Source organism: Anoplophora glabripennis, unplaced genomic scaffold (genome assembly GCF_000390285.2).
Source record: "Anoplophora glabripennis isolate ALB-LARVAE unplaced genomic scaffold, Agla_2.0 scaffold149, whole genome shotgun sequence".
Lineage (NCBI taxonomy): Eukaryota > Metazoa > Arthropoda > Insecta > Coleoptera > Cerambycidae > Anoplophora > Anoplophora glabripennis.
The window spans coordinates 733,270-749,821 of NW_019416248.1; the positions used below are offsets into that span (position 1 = coordinate 733,270).

The following is a 16,552-nucleotide window of genomic DNA, read 5'->3' on the forward strand; positions in this document are numbered from 1 at the left end:
TTAAATGAACGATAGCTTCATTTATTTGTTTAATAATAGTAAAATAATTCCGAAATTCAAATTTTAATTAATATTTCGTTTAACAATAATTTTTGTGACATTTTTGTAAATTAAAAAAAATTCAGTATAAAAGATGCATTTTTTCTGGGGTTCGGGGCTATTCTACGAATTTGTAAATATGCCCATTGTTATTTTTTCGTCGTGCCACCCCAGTTTAAAAAAAAGAAGTTTCTACGATGAATAGAAGCCGAGATATTGTAAAACCTTATAGCGCGCATCAATTTGAAATTTGGATTTCACTTTTCCGGCGCGCGCGTCTCGCTTGGACGAGCTTCCCCCACCACCACGCCGGACATTTTACTTAGCAAGTACTTTCTCTTTAAAGGCTCGCGAGTCGTTAATTTTCCACATTTTTCGATGCAATTCACGGGAAATCGTAATTTACATCGTAAACTTTATTTTGCGAAAAATTCAAGTCTTAATGTTTATAAACAATTGCGCTACGATTAAAAAAAAATATCTTGGCTCCTGTTTGTCGTAGAGGGTGCTTTTTTTTAAATAAAATTGTATTTTTTTGCCAGCTATCCATTGAATCTATTTTCGGTGAGGTAGCATAAATAACAACAATTTTATTCAAATTGTTTATAAGCGAAAAACGCACGGTCTTTTGTTAATGTCAAAAAAACGATGATATTTTTTAATAGGTCGCTTAATTACGTCTTTAAGATTACAATGACGCTTTCAGAGTCATGTTTGGTTGAAAATTAACGCCTGTACAGAGGCTTAAAGTTCATAACTTTTGGAGCCTCCGTTATAAATTGTGCGAAAACTATTGCACCTACAGCGCCCACTTTTGGCACACTTTTAAAGTATGACAAAACCCTCAACTTATCATAGGTTTTATAAAATTTTAACATAGTTATAAACAAATTAAAAAATGGGCACTTTTCTTGTTTCTTTGCAATAACTTTTTTGTTTATTAACCGATTTTAATTTAACAAGTCTCATTTTATAGATAATTTTACTCCCTAAAAGCTGTCTGCGAGTCACTTTTCGCTAAAATTGATGGTTTTCCCTGTAAAGTGAAAAAACTGTTTTCCTCACTTATTTGTTTAAATAGAAAAGTTAGCAAATAAAATTTTTTGGCTCACAAGACGAGAGATGTCTTGTATTATGCTTCTTTAGACAATTTTACAATAATCTCGCGGATAGGACTTTTTTCGAGTAAAAATTTTATTTGCTTGCCTATTTATCCCCCGAAACGAACCGTTAGGTTTGGTTTACGAAAAGAAATGATTTTCAAGCGGAAAATATACTCCCCTCTGTGAAAGTTACAGAGTTTGTCCTACCCACTCATGCGTGTAGATTTCACGAAATCAACCTTGAACTCGATAGGCTATCTGCAACGGATTGAGATTGTATATTTCCAGATAATTATCTGTTACTGACAGCGGAGGACGCTTTCTGGACCCAAATTACATTTAAATAATTAATAAAGCTCCAACTTGAAGAGTGTAAGACTTTTCGCAAATAAAGAACTAGCTAGAATAAAACCATTGTTAGAGGGCATAGTAAAAATATTTACTTCTGGATCTATAAAGTGTTTACAGTGGAGTGGGAGTAGCACATATTTACTATGAAGTTTGGGGCTCTGTTTAGTTCGCTGTAACCAAACAATCCCGCTTTATTTTCTTATTAAACGTAATTTGTTCACGTGTGGTATAAACCAAACTTTAATGAAAAAGTAATTGAATAATGGACTCTCACTACAAAAAATAATGTTGAGCACATTTTCCATATATTTCAATAGTACTTAAAATAACTGCCCTATTTAATTTTTTTTTCTTGTATCAAAATTTTTTCGTCACGCAGAATATAACAATATGTATTGTAGAAACAATTAAGAACTTTAAAAAATTAGTTACTCGCTTAGTCTCAACCTTACTTTCACTACTTGGCTATTATAAAATAAATACTATTCCATAAATAATTAGTAACATGGGCAATGCGTAAATAATAAGCTGTATAATTAGCTATGATTAGATACTGTATCGCAAAGACTATACAGGGTGTCAATTTAGTAGGTTTTTCAAGGATTATAACCTTATCTTTTACCAAAGACAAAAAAATCATTGTAACATTACATTAGTACATTCTAAAATTACGTATATAATCAAAAATTCTTAATGTATATTTGTTTAAAGGGTGAAACGATAGAAGGGACTGTTGAATGGAATCGCAAGAAATATGAAGTATCAAAAGTTGGAGATATCTTCTTTTAGCTTTCATATAATGATTTATGTAAAGTAAGAATATGCTTTGAAAGGTGATTTTTCCATTATTCAGTCATCAGAAGCAATATGTTGATACAAAATTTATGTAAAATTACACACTAAACCATTTTTTATTTTGATGCCACATAGACTCAACGATTGGGGATAGGAGTGGGTAGAGCTGCTTCAGACGCAAACTTATTTGTGAAAGTCTGTACCTTATTTGTATAAAGAAATATTTCATTATGCAGTATCAAAGCAATTAACGATTTCGCGTGAATTTAACATAAATTTGCATCAATTTAAAAGACAACCACTCTGTACATAATGAGCGATACACAGCTTCCACGTGACTGCGAATTCAGGTGGAAGCTTTTCCGTCTGTAACTGAGAAGGCGCAATCGATCCGGGATATTGTCCTCTCATCAGGCCATGTGATGCCGTTACGTGGTGATGATTTGAGCAAACAATCTTTTATTTGTCTGTAACAATCTTAATTGTTTTCCTGGGTGTTTACGCACGTGAAGGTACACCATTTACGTAAACGACAGGTAATCAGGATTCTAAAATAACAAGTCTGTTTAAATTATGTTCTCAAAGAAACAAGCAAAGTTTGGGGAACAATTTCAACCTGTGTCTATTTTTTTGCTGAGCAAGAATCCTTGTGGACAAAGACGCATGAAGGCAAGTCGGGATTGAAATAAGACAAGACCATGGGTGTGATTAAATTAGACACTTCTAATAATCCCCGTGATTAATGGGTATCACTGTTTCGTTAGTGGAAGAAATAAAGACAAGTAGAGAAGTTACGAGAAAGACATATATTCTGAATTTAATGAACACGAGTATCTAGCAAGCATTTTTCCAGTACGTTCCAAAGTTGACCATGCAATTAATAGTAGTTAATTTACTTGACAGTTTTATAAAAAAAAAACGTTTTCTTATCAATTTTAATGACCTACTTGTCTATTACGCAATGTGGAAGCAGTTAGAAAACTCATTTACTTGAATATATGTACCTACGTTTCCTTAATGATTTATTGATTATAAAATTTATAACTAAATCAAAGTTTCTTGAATAATAAGAAAGTAAGATGTGGTACACTGAAATGAAACTTGTCCCTTTGCAGCTAAAAATCCCTGGATAGTTTAAGAAGGATGGAAAACGCAGAATAAATACTTGAAGATTCGATGTCTCGAATTGAGGCAGATCATTCTGGCTCTAAGACTTCTACATTGAAAACTTATCACACAAGTGCTCCTAGATGCAGACGCATTACTTTAATATAGTTGGTTGCAATAAGACCAATAATTCTTAGAATACTTTAACAAGCCCATTAAATATATAACCAGCGATAAACACTACAATTGCCCCCCCTTTATATTGTACAATAATTATTACACTCGCACTATCTACATAAGCTTTCGAAGTGTATTTTTGTAGTGTTCGAGTATTTATAACGGAGATGATTTATTTACAGTTATGTGCGTTGTTGGTTCTTCCTTGGAGCTTTTCGGCTGAAACGAACAATGAGACGTTCCAAGCGTTTGTGGACATGGTCGTCAGCAACTTAACTGCTTGTGACAATTACAAATTGCCTGTGAATAACGAAAATCTATGCTCCGTTCGATCCTCGAAAGGAGAAGAGTTTCGTGGTAAGTAGCGTGGTGACTTTTTTCGACTTGAAAAGTATGCGATTGAGAATATTCAATAATCTAAATAGTTTAAAATAATAATACAAGGATACAAAGAATTGGGAAGTAAGCAATGCAAGATCTTATTAAATAAAACAAAGACAAGATTGTTTCCGCTTTTTATTCAGGAATGTTTCATAAAGTATGACTGGAATTAATATTCATTAACAAAACATTTTTGTAATTGTTGAAGTCACAGACATTTTCTGCTTTTGTGTAGATTTTGGGTCATTCGACTTTATCATAGTCGGAGCTGGTTCAGCTGGCACTCTGTTGGCCAACAGATTGACCGAAATCAAAGAATGGAAGGTTCTCTTACTGGAGGCTGGAGGCAAAGAAAATGACTTCAGCGACATCCCAGGGATGGCGTTGCCACTTTACCTGACTGACATGAACTGGGGCTACTTAAGCACACCGCAGGAAAGAGCATGCAAAGGTGAGTACCGATAAAAAACTGGAATATAGCAAAAAATAATGTAAATCAAATGTTTTTTCAGCAATGAAGGAAAGTAAGTGCGTTTGTCCTAGAGGGAAAGTAGTTGGAGGCAGCAGCACTATAAACGCAAAGATGTACTCGAGAGGTAACAAAGATGACTTCGATGCTTGGGAAAAACTCGGCAATCCTGGATGGTCTTACCAGGACGTGTTACCTTACTTTAAGAAAACAGAAAATTGCCATATTTACAACCCAGATCCTCCTTATCGCGGCAGCGGAGGCCTGCTAGATGTCAACTACACTGCTCCTACTGTATTCACTTCCATATTCCTGAAAGGTAAAGAAGAGCTAGGATATCAACTGAACGACTACAATGGCAAGCAACAAATAGGCGTTTCTCAAGTTCAGTTCACCATTAAGGGTAACAAGATAGCAAGTGGCGGGAGAGCTTTCATAGACCCTTTTATGAACAGAAAGAACCTCAATGTTACTATAAATGCTTTCGTTACCAGACTGATAATAGATAAAGAAAAGAAGAGAGTTCTTGGTGTTGAATTCGTACAAGACGGAAGGAAATACGCAGCCAAGGCTAAGAAAGAAGTTATACTCTCCGCTGGAGCTATAAACACCCCTCAGATATTAATGATATCTGGAATAGGCCCCCAAGAAGCGTTAAGCAAAATCGGTGTTGAAACTCTAGTAGACCTACCCGTTGGATTAAACATGGAAGACCATGCAGCGTTCACGGGTTTAAACTTCAGAACCAATCATACATTGTTCAATGACTCCATAGAGGTACTTCTAGAAAGGTACTTAAACGACCAGCGACCCTTGACGGCGGCTTTTAATGCAGATTGTGTAAGCTTTATTAATGTAAACGACAGGAAAAGTTCAGTACCAAACATTGAACAGGTGCTCATGGTGCCTCCATTCGAAAATAGCCAAGCAATTAAAGTTTTAAATCTAAAAGATGTAAAACCATTATCGAATCCTTACACTGACATGCACGTGTGGTTAATATTACTACATCCAAAATCCAAGGGTAGTGTTACATTGAAATCGAAAGATCCCTTAGATTTCCCCAACGTCGATTACAACTATTACGCTGAGGAAGAAGACTTGAGAACCATGCACAAAGGTGTAGAAGAAACCCTTAAGCTACTGGAAACGAAGGCTTTTAAATCGATCAACGCTACTTATATTCCAGTTATAGAAATCTGCACTGAGCATAAGGAGGGTTCTCACGAATTCTGGCACTGTATGATCGAACATTTGACTTCGACCATGTACCATCCGGTAGGCACTACGAGAATGGGTAACTCAAGTAAAGACGCTGTAGTAACTCCCAAGCTGACTGTATATGGTGTGGAGAGATTGCGAGTGGTGGATGCTGGAGTTATTCCCAGAATAGTTTCTGCTAATACTAACGCTGCGGTCTACATGATTGCGGAGAAAGCTGCTGATGAAATTAAGGGATTGTACCATAGGTCTATTGCCACGGGGAAACAGCTATGAATAATTTACTTTAAGTTTATAAACAATAATAATTTATAACATGGTTTTGGAAACTAGTAAAGTAGGCTATTGATTATATCTAAAAAAACAGGGTTAAAAGGAATTTTATTGTATGAATCGTTCAAAGGGTCATTGTAGATGAAAAAACCGCGGAGTGCTATTAAATTAGAGGGTGGAAATTGGAGATAGGGGTGAAAATGCACCCCTTTCAGTTTTTTAATTGTAGCTCTTTGTAGAGAATTGAATTTCCCATCGAAATGGCTTATTTAAAAAATTGAAAAGAAAAATTGTATGCAAAAAATCATTATTAAACAATTTAAAAAAAAGCAAAAAATAAGATTTTTTTTTACTTTTTTGATTCTATTTTTTTTTTTAGTGGAAGTAGGCAAAGGAAATTGCTGTACGAAAAAAGTAGATGAGATTCCCTTCAAAACGATGCGTTTCCAAAAATTTTTGGACTAATATTGACTGAGTTATAACCGGCCAAACTTAAATATTTTTTAGATTTTCGTCGTTTTTAACATACGGGTAATAATGATTATAATTCTTATTATTTTTACAACAAATTGGATCTTTACATAATAAAAAATTATCTCAAAATTTTATTTGTTAATAATAAATAAAGATTTTCACAACTTAGAATCAAAAAAGTAAACAAAATCAAAAAAATCTAATTTTTTGCTTTTTTTAAATTGTTTATTAACGATTTTTTGCACAAAATTTTCCTTTTAAATTTTTTAAATAAGCCATTTCGATGGGAAATTCAATTCTCTAAATATTTTTTCCTATGAACTATAGCGAAATTTTGCTTCGTTTTCGAGCTACAATAAAAAAACTGAAAGCGGAGCATTTTCACCCCTATCTCCAATTTTAACCCTCCAATTTAATAGCACTCCACGTTTTTTTCATCTAAAATGACCATTTGAACGATTCATGTAATAAAATATCTTGAACGTCATAGGGTATCTGAATCATAATTACTTTAATTTGTGGTTAAATTAAAAAAAATGGAGATGAGGAAAATTTTGCCTTTTTACTTAAAGTAAAATGAAAATAATTTAACAGTTATCACTTTGAAATAATGATTAGAGCAAGAAAATTAGAAAATTATCTCAACACCAAATAGCCAAACAATTTCTATAAGAAGAAGCAGTTTAAGTGTAGAGCCCTCATATAAAAAAGATGTGCAATTACTTATATTTTGGCAAACTTTTCGTGCTAATTGATCTTATCTATGTGCAATTATTTCATAATTTATGCCAGTTATGTATGTAATCACTACTTATTTTAAATAAAATATTTAGTACTGCATTACTCTACTTTATTATCTGAGATGCAAATTTACTGCAAAAAAAGTAATTAATAGACAGTTAATTATACAATAAAATCTACAAGGGTAAAAAAATATTTTTAATAAGCATGTATTATTTGTAGTATGTATTTGTAATATTGTATTCAGTCGATTTGGATATTATTTTTTGTTTTAACTGTTTCGATTTAAGCATACAAAATGGAAATTTTATTACGCTTATATATGATCTTGACGTGATATAACTATTACCATGACAACGCATTTGGCTTCCGTATCATTCGCTCAATATATTTGAAAAAAATTTCATATATTTGAAAAGTATACTGTATTTTTTATATGTCTTTCTCATTTCGTAATATTTAAAGTGCTTGTAATGTAATTATTTCATAAATTCCACTCAGTTTTAATTGAAAAAGTTTATAAATGATATAAAAAATGTAATACCTACGTTAATCGAATAACCAATAACTGAAATATTCGAGGATTATGAAACTGGAAAAATATTATTATACTGCTATTATTTTAATCCATAGAATAACCTCCCGTAGTTTCCTGACGAACTTTCAGAACACCCTGTATGTTTCAAAATTCCAATTTTATGAAATTCTAAATAAAATTTGATATAATAATTTTTTTTTCAAAATCAAAACCTTTAATTTATTTTTTTCTGCGCTGGTTTAGAATATGTAACTTTTATTTTTTTATTCTAAAGCATACAATGGGTTTAAAAAGTTTGTTACTACTATTATTTGACACCCCGTACGCAGAAAAGTTAACTACATTCAGCTCAGTCCCCTCTATATGCAAAAACATGATACGGGTTCATTATAAAAGCCGCCGAAAAACGCTGTTTAAATTGTTAATATGTATACTTTACAACTATGCTCGCTAATGATTCTTCTTTGTTACCAACTGGCGCATTCCTCCAGCACCGCAAATAACACTGTCGAGGCCTTCATCGACATGGTGCTCAGGAACTTAACAGCTTGTCACGAATACGTTATACCCGTTAACAATTCCAAGTTGTTGTTCGTTTCTCCAGACCAAGAAAATGAGATCTATAGTAAGTATCGATTTTTGAAAGATATCATCGACTTCAAGCTGCTAAGGAGTCAGTATTGACCTATAGCTCAGAACCTGTACGTTAACTTTAGCAAAGAACACATTATAGAAGCTTGCTAATCAAATTAACAAATTTTTTTATTGAAACAGACTTTGGGACATTCGATTTCGTGATAGTTGGAGCAGGATCGGCTGGTACTCTATTGGCCAACAGACTGACGGAGATCAAGAAGTGGAAAGTACTCTTGCTAGAAGCCGGGGGAATAGAGAACGACTTCAGCGACATCCCTGGAATGGCTCAAGAACTCTACTTGACCGACATGAACTGGGGTTATCTATCAACACCTCAAAAGCGAGCGTGCCAAGGTAAGAATCGTTTTTGTAGCATATTTCTGTTCTGGTCATGTATCTTCTTTCAGCGATGGAGGAGAATAGATGCGTCTGCCCAAGAGGTAAGGTTGTGGGGGGCTCTAGCACCATCAACGCCAAAATGTACGTAAGAGGCAACAAAAAGGATTACGATGGTTGGGAGAAGATGGGTAATCGTGGTTGGTCCTACAAGGATGTGTTGCCATACTTCATCAAAACGGAAAATAGTCAAATCGACGATGGGGAGATTGGTTACCACGGTAAAAGAGGTTTATTAGACGTTAATTACACTGATCCAACAGTCTTCACTTCGATGTTCCTAAGAGGTAATGAAGAACTAGGTGCTAGAATAACTGATTACAATGGCAAACACCAAATAGGAGTTTCACGAGTTCAGTTCACCATAAACGGTAACAAGATAGCGAGTGGTGGAAGAGCCTTCATAGAACCATTCCTAGGCAGGAAAAACCTTAATGTTACGACACACGCCTTTGTTACCAGATTAATAATTGAAAGAGAATCCAAAACCGCGCATGGGGTTCAATTTATAAAAGGTGGGAAGAAATACCTGGTAAGAGCAGCCAAGGAAGTTATACTTTCTGCTGGTGCCATAAACACTCCACAGATTCTAATGCTTTCTGGTATAGGCCCTAAGGAAGAGTTGGACAAAATTGGAGTGAAGACTCTAGTTGACTTACCTGTTGGAAAAGCCATGCAAGATCACGCGGTGTTCGTTGGTTTGAACATCAGAACGAACCAGACGTTATTCAACGATTCCATAGAAATTCTTCTAGAAAAGTACTTGAATGATCAAAGACCCTTTACAGCAGCGTTCAATGTCGATTCTATGGGTTTCATCAATGTGAAGGATAAAGTAAGTTCGGTGCCAGATATTCAGCAAATCGCCATGACGCCTCCAGGGGTTGGTCGCGACGGATGGAGGATCTTAAATTTAAGGGAAGAATATGAACAACAGCTTGAAACGTTAGCAAGGCCCTACAACGACGTAGTAATATGGCTGGTATTGCTACACCCAAAATCCAAAGGCAGCGTGACTTTGAAATCCAGCAGTCCTCTAGATTTTCCCGAAGTAGATTACAACTATTACCATGTGGAGGAAGACATGGTATCAATGCACAGAGCTATACACGAAACGCTAAAACTACTAGAGACCGATGCCTTCAAGTCTGTTGACGCCAGATACGTACCAATTTATAAAATTTGCACGAATTATACCGAGGGTACGGAGGAATATTGGCACTGCATGATACAGCACTTGACAACGACTTTGTATCATCCTGTTGGAACCACAAGGATGGGAGTGTCGAGGAAAGATTCCGTTGTATGTCCCAAGCTGCACGTACATGGTATGAAGAGGTTAAGGGTAGTAGATGCCGGGGTTATGCCTAAAATACCTTCTGGAAATACCAATGCTCCTACTTACATGATTACGGAAAAGGCTGCTGATTATATTAAAAGAGACCACCTATGAGAGAACTGTTTGCTAATTAAATAAATTGTATTTAAAATAAAGAAAAATTTGATTTATGCATGTTTATGCTTTGCAACGCTTAACGTATTTAAGTTAATGCTTTTAGATCTTTAACTAAACAATATTCTGCAGTAAAAATTTGCGAATATCTCACATAATTACTACTAATCCTTTTTTATTTAAATGAAGTTACAGATATTCTTTATCTTATCTACTATCGTTTTTATTTGCGTTTTTAAAAAACTAAAACACTTAACCTAAGCCTATCAAAAAATGTTTTTATTCAAATTTGACATAATATAAGATTAAAAAATTTTGGAGTGATTCCATACAGTTATTAGCGAGCTTCTGAATAAGCTGCGATGTTATCAGAGACATCCAAACAGACAAATTATAAAGTTACGAAAATAACGTTTAACATCTAGGCTATTGATTATATAAAAAAAAACAGGGTTGAAAGGAATTATGACGTTCAAGCAATTTTATTGCATGAATCGTTTAAAGGGTCATTTTAGATGAAAAAACCGCGGAGTGCTATTAAATTAGAGGGTGGAAATTGGAGATAGGGGTGAAAATGCACCCCTGTCAGTTTAGAGAATTATTTAAAAAATTTAAAAGGAAAATTTATGCAAAAAATCGTTAATAAACAATTTTTAAAAAAGCAAAAAATTATATTTTTTTGATTTTTTTTACTTTTTTGCCTCTAGTTCTTTTTTAGGTAAATAGGTATAAGTATATGTATTGCTTCATAGAAAAAGGGTGATAAAATTTTCTTCAAAAAAGAGGTACAATATTTTTGGATGAAAATTGACTGATATATGTCTGCTCAAACTTAAATTAGCCAATTTTTCGATTTTCTTCGCGTTTACACTTATAAGTTATAATTATCATTATTATCAAAAAAGGAAGAATTTGTTTAAGGATTTTCATCACAGGAACTTGTTCGAAGGGTCATTAAAAATGAGAAAACCGCGGGGAGCTATTAAATTAGAGTTGAAATTGAAGATAGGGGTAAAAATGCACTTTTGCAGTTTTTTAAATTTAGCTCGAAACGAAGCAAAATTTCGTTATAGTTAGTTCATAGGAAAAATTTTGTGGAGAATTGAATTTCTCATCAAAATGGCTTATTTAAAATAATTAAAAAAAAATATGCAAAAAATCGTCAATAAACAATAATTTTAAAAAATTAAAACAATAAGATTTTTTTACTGTTTTGGCTCAATTTTTTTTTTTTTAGTAGAAGCAGGCAAAGAAAAGTGTTGTACAAAAAACTAGATGAGATTCCCTTCAAAATGATGCGTTTTCAGATTTTCCACGTTTTTAATGTAAATTAGTAAAAAATTAAAAAAAATAAAAAAAAACTAATTTTTTTAAATTTATTTGCTTTTTTAAAACTGTTCCCATTTTGATGAACTACACCGAAATTTTGTTTCGTTTTCGAGCTACAATTAAAAAACTGAAAGTCGATATACTTTCTTATTATTGGTTTTATGAAAAAAAGATTCTCTTGATAAAAAGTTCTGTGTGGCCTAAAACCCAAAATGAAATAATCAGATTTCAATTTTTTTGCTATCGTTACGGAGTTTGTCGAAAAATGAAAATTTTGCTCAAGAGTACCTTTATTTTTTACAATATCGACAATCGTTATTAAGAAAAGTTGATCCTAATAGAAAACTACGGTCAGTTATCTAATATTATTACCATTAAAAAAACAGATTTTGTTATTTTTTCAAACTTTCCTTTGTATTACCAATGATAATAATTTACGTCTAGAAATCCACATAAAATCTGGGATGCACTGACAAACTGATAAATGCTTTATGATTTGCAGAATTAAAATATAATTTATTTGTTTATTTCCTACTATGTTTATACTCAACAATTATTAAAGATTATGCATTTTGATATTTTAAATTTGCCTCCCCTTAGATTGCATGTTAACAATGAACAGTATAATGTACATTTTTCTGCCTAAATTATAAAGTAACAATAAAAATATTCCATTTCGAGCTTAAGATTAAAGTTGTTAACCCTTTGTTTGCATAATAATATTTTTGGAATATTTTTTTATTTAAATGTAGATATGACATTAATTATATCCTCCGTATACTTAACAGTAACACTAAAGTAAATAGAAAACAATTTTTACGCTAATCTATTCAATTTTTACTATTCTTTGCAGATGGATATGTAAATATAAAATTTTATTTTACCAACTTTTTACATCGAGGTCACACGATCAGTCGAGTATCACACAAAATAACACCTACCAGTGCTAGACCGATTCTATATAAAGTACAGTTTTACCATTCGTATGTTGAGTAACGAGTGCAAGTTATAGAATAGTAAATTCCTTAGCCCAGAGATAACGCTGAACACCCTGTATATACAGAGATTTTTATTACAACGTATCCAAACGTTTATATAAACCGCGAATCATGTTTTAAGAGGATTTCATTTCACATTTTATCGGCGAGATGAATTATTTAAAATTATGTGTATTCCTGATTCTTCCCTGTCAGATTTTGACAGAGCGAAGATGCTTCTCGAACCAGACAACCGAGGCTTTCATCGAAATGGTTCTGGGCAATATCACAGCAGGTAGTAGCTATGTTTTGCCAGTGGACAACTCGAAGCTAGTTTACGTTTCTCCCTCGCAGGAAAATGTTACCTATGGTGAGTTAGATTTTATTACAAAATAAATATAAAAAAATTACATAATTTATTTTATCCTCACATATGAACCATAAACCTATAATAATCCAAATTTAATTTATTTACTTATTAACATTAACATTTACATTTATAGTAATAGACATTTCGTTTTTTGTTTTGTCACATTTAACTTCCTTTCCGTTAATAACAACCCTTGTAGAATTGTCGCCATCATTTTCGAAACGCATAACATCTACCGAAGTTTGTGAGGAATATGCACAAGTTATGGATGTCTATTCTTGTAACAGCTACATTTTCCTTATTCCTTTATTCGCCAATAAAGTTGTCGAAGTGCGCCTCATACAATGGTCAGTATATGCTTCTAGATTTGCGATATTCAGGAATGAAGCAACTATTGAGGGTACCTTGATTCCAATAGACTGAAAAGTACATTTTTGATTGATGTATCTTAAAAAGAATATGTCTTGTGTTAGGCGAATTGAGCACAGAGAAATATATTTTCTGCATATTTCAACAGCATTCACGCAAAATCCTTCTTCTATAATTACAAATCTTCTTGAAATGCCCGTCTTGGTGTCAGGTATTGGAACAAACAAAAATGATTAAATGAGATTAAAGTACATTCTTCAAATTTGCAATTAAATTAATTATTTCTTATGAACTAGGTATATTCTATATATTCAAATGATTATAATATGTATGTCAGTAGACTATATAGTTTTATTTATACTAATAGGTAGATAGTTAAAAATCTACTATGTCGGAAAATAATTCCGAATTGTTATTAAAGGCTCTAAAAATATCAATCCTAAAAAGTAATGATTGATACAATATTATTTTATTTCATTAAACGACTATAGAAAAATTCTTGCATGTAATATAAGGAAAAAGTTTTTTAGTTTGGATCGATACTGTATCACCTTTCACATAAATAACTATTACTACTTTATCTGTACAGATTTCGGAACATTCGACTTCATCATTGTTGGGGCGGGATCGGCAGGCACTCTCTTGGCGAACAGACTGACAGAGATCAAGAAGTGGAAAGTACTCCTGTTAGAGGCTGGAGGTGCAGAAAATGACTTCAGTGACATTCCAGGAATGAGTTCAGAGCTTTATTCGACTGACATGAACTGGGGATATCTAAGCACGCCTCAAACGAGGTCGTGTAAAGGTAACTAACTAATTGAATTATTTTGACAATTGTTACCTGCATTTTTATCATATTAAAAGAAAAAAAACTAAGTAAATAATATAAAATCCATTAAAATTTTGTCATGATCGTTTTGTAACTTTTTTAGCAATGGATCAATATCAGTGCGTCTGTCCAAGAGGTAAAGTCCTAGGCGGAAGCAGCACTATCAACGGGAAAATGTACGTGAGGGGTAACAAAGCAGATTACGATGCATGGGAGAAGATGGGCAATCCTGGCTGGTCCTACAAAGACGTCTTGCCTTATTTTATAAAGACAGAAAATTCCCACATCGACGACGGAGACCCTGGGTACCACGGTAAAAGTGGTTTGCTAGATGTCAACTACACTGATCCAACTATATTTGCTTCAGTGTTCCTAAGAGGAAGTGAAGAATTAGGCTACAAAGAATTAGACTATAATGGCGAAAATCAAATAGGCGCGTCGAGAATTCAATTCACAATCAAGTGCAACAAAATAGCCAGTGGAGGAAGAGCCTTCATAGATCCATTTTTAGACAGAGCAAACCTCAACGTTACCATAAATGCATTTGTTACTAGATTAATAATAGATAAGGATACAAAAACAGCACTTGGTGTTGAATTCATAAAAGATGGGAGAAAGTATGAAGCCAGAGCCAAAAAGGAAGTTATACTTTCTGCTGGTGCTATAAATACTCCCCAAATATTAATGGTATCTGGAATAGGTCCCCAAGAAGAATTAACCAGAATCGGAGTTGAGACCTTGGTGGACCTACCTGTCGGATTATACATGGAGGATCATGCCATGTTCATTGGTTTAAACATTAGAACTAACATCACTCTATTTAACGAAACCATAGAAGTATTACTTGAAAGGTATTTGAATGGACAGAGACCATACACAGCATCAATCAATGGAGAAGCCATGAGTTTCATGAACGTAAACAATAATAAAAGCTCAGAGCCAGATATCCAGCAATTAGTAACCGTACCCCCAGGATTCACACCGATTGGAGCGAGAATATTAAATGCGAACGCTGAAGTAACGGAGCAACTTGAAGTTCTAGCAAAGCCTTATAATGATATAATCGTATGGATCATACTGCTACATCCAAAATCTAAAGGAAACGTTACATTAAAATCGAACAATCCTCTGGACTTTCCCAATATCGACTATAATTATTACGCAGTGGAGGAAGACAAGAACACTATGCTCAAAGCCATTAAAGAATCTCTAAAACTACTAGAAACTGATGCTTTCAAGTCGGTCAACGCTACGTATGCGTCACTATTTAATGTTTGCACAAATTATACCGAGGGTACTGACGATTACTGGCAATGTATGATAGAACAATTGACCACGACTGTTTATCATCTAGTTGGCACTACCAGAATGGGTAGATCAAGGAAAAACTCCGTGGTAAACTCGAAACTGTTTGTGCACGGCACGAAAAGGTTGAGGGTAGTGGATGCTGGGGTTATGCCCAAAATACCTTCTGGAAATACCAATGCTCCGACTTATATGATTGCAGAAAAAGCGGCAGACGAAATTAAAAGTTACTGGCTTCTGTAGTAACCCATATATTTTTAAAATGCATTTTCTAGTATATCATTATAACTATTATTTTTCTAATTTTGTTATAAAGAAAAAATATTAAGATATTAAAAACTGCACATAGGTACGCTTTAAAAGAATTTATTAATGTCATTCTTATTTTTACTATATTAGATGATAGTATCAAAACATTATACAAAAATATAATTGTTTGACAGGTGTTGTATTGTTACTTTATCAGGCCTTGAGATGCGGACAAAAATTAGTATTAGTCAAATTCACCGTTTTATATTATTGTAGTCTTATTGACTTAAATATGAATTAAACTTCTAAACTTGATTATGTAATTTATATAACTTAAAGAAATACAGTAATAATGCTGAATATATTATTATGTTTTCAAAAAACGTCAATCAATTCTAAATCTGACTCTCGCCTTCTATATAACTGTTCGCAACACACATATCGTCACTTAGTAACTGGACTCGGTCCGCATTATATTATATTACTTAGACATAAGACATAATCTCCTGAAGAAGGAATCTATTCCGAAAGCTCGAGCAATAAAAAAGGGTTTACATTTTTATGTTGGCTTTGAATGCATACCCGACTATATGTTTAGATTTTATATAATATACAATATATCTCACACGAATGACACTAATTTCGCACGAAGTAAGAGCTGTCATGTATTGTTTGACATAATTTTTAATTTGTCTATTTTCATAGGACATAGCCTGCCTCGTTATGGAAACAATAATCTTTACTCAATTATTTGGAATTAATAAAAAAATTAAACATTGCAATTTTAAAAAAATTTTTTGTTATTTTATATTTTAATTAATATCAAATATATAATAACATTGACAGAAATGAACATCAGGGTTGGCCTAAGGTTCTGATAGTGGATCTGCCCCCACAGGACTTAGCCTGAGAACAACAATCAGAACTGTATGTAACAGATAAGGGTACATCAAACGAATCTAATCGCTAT

General features: G+C 33.3%; 3 protein-coding genes across 3 annotated transcripts; all 3 read left to right on the forward strand.

The window, feature by feature from the left end:
- The first annotated feature begins 3,695 nt into the window (after positions 1 to 3,695).
- Positions 3,696 to 6,044, forward strand: LOC108911712 (glucose dehydrogenase [FAD, quinone]-like). The gene is made up of 3 exons (XM_018716709.1): positions 3,696 to 3,929; positions 4,189 to 4,404; positions 4,466 to 6,044. The coding sequence occupies exons 1-3, from the start codon at positions 3,740 to 3,742 to the stop codon at positions 5,917 to 5,919; spliced, it is 1,860 nt and encodes a 619-aa protein (XP_018572225.1). The 5' UTR covers positions 3,696 to 3,739; the 3' UTR covers positions 5,920 to 6,044.
- A 2,078-nt stretch (positions 6,045 to 8,122) lies between these two features.
- On the forward strand, positions 8,123 to 10,154 carry LOC108911695 (glucose dehydrogenase [FAD, quinone]-like). Its single transcript, XM_018716689.1, has 3 exons — positions 8,123 to 8,294; positions 8,444 to 8,659; positions 8,713 to 10,154. Exons 1-3 carry the CDS (start codon positions 8,123 to 8,125, stop codon positions 10,152 to 10,154), a joined length of 1,830 nt encoding a protein of 609 aa, XP_018572205.1.
- Positions 10,155 to 12,441: 2,287 nt separating this feature from the next.
- Positions 12,442 to 16,144, forward strand: LOC108911705 (glucose dehydrogenase [FAD, quinone]-like). The gene is made up of 3 exons (XM_018716702.1): positions 12,442 to 12,830; positions 13,789 to 14,004; positions 14,132 to 16,144. Exons 1-3 carry the CDS (start codon positions 12,632 to 12,634, stop codon positions 15,574 to 15,576), a joined length of 1,860 nt encoding a protein of 619 aa, XP_018572218.1. The 5' UTR covers positions 12,442 to 12,631; the 3' UTR covers positions 15,577 to 16,144.
- Positions 16,145 to 16,552: the final 408 nt, after the last annotated feature.

Coding starts and splice junctions, on each gene's coding strand:
- LOC108911712 (XM_018716709.1), top strand. CDS start 3,740: ATGATTTATTTACAGTTATGTGCGTTGTTGGTTCTTCCTTGGAGCTTT. Junction 3,930..4,188: donor GAAAGGAGAAGAGTTTCGTG/GTAAGTAGCGTG, acceptor GCTTTTGTGTAG/ATTTTGGGTCATTCGACTTT. Junction 4,405..4,465: donor GCAGGAAAGAGCATGCAAAG/GTGAGTACCGAT, acceptor ATGTTTTTTCAG/CAATGAAGGAAAGTAAGTGC.
- LOC108911695 (XM_018716689.1), top strand. CDS start 8,123: ATGATTCTTCTTTGTTACCAACTGGCGCATTCCTCCAGCACCGCAAAT. Junction 8,295..8,443: donor CCAAGAAAATGAGATCTATA/GTAAGTATCGAT, acceptor TTATTGAAACAG/ACTTTGGGACATTCGATTTC. Junction 8,660..8,712: donor TCAAAAGCGAGCGTGCCAAG/GTAAGAATCGTT, acceptor ATCTTCTTTCAG/CGATGGAGGAGAATAGATGC.
- LOC108911705 (XM_018716702.1), top strand. CDS start 12,632: ATGAATTATTTAAAATTATGTGTATTCCTGATTCTTCCCTGTCAGATT. Junction 12,831..13,788: donor GCAGGAAAATGTTACCTATG/GTGAGTTAGATT, acceptor TTATCTGTACAG/ATTTCGGAACATTCGACTTC. Junction 14,005..14,131: donor TCAAACGAGGTCGTGTAAAG/GTAACTAACTAA, acceptor TAACTTTTTTAG/CAATGGATCAATATCAGTGC.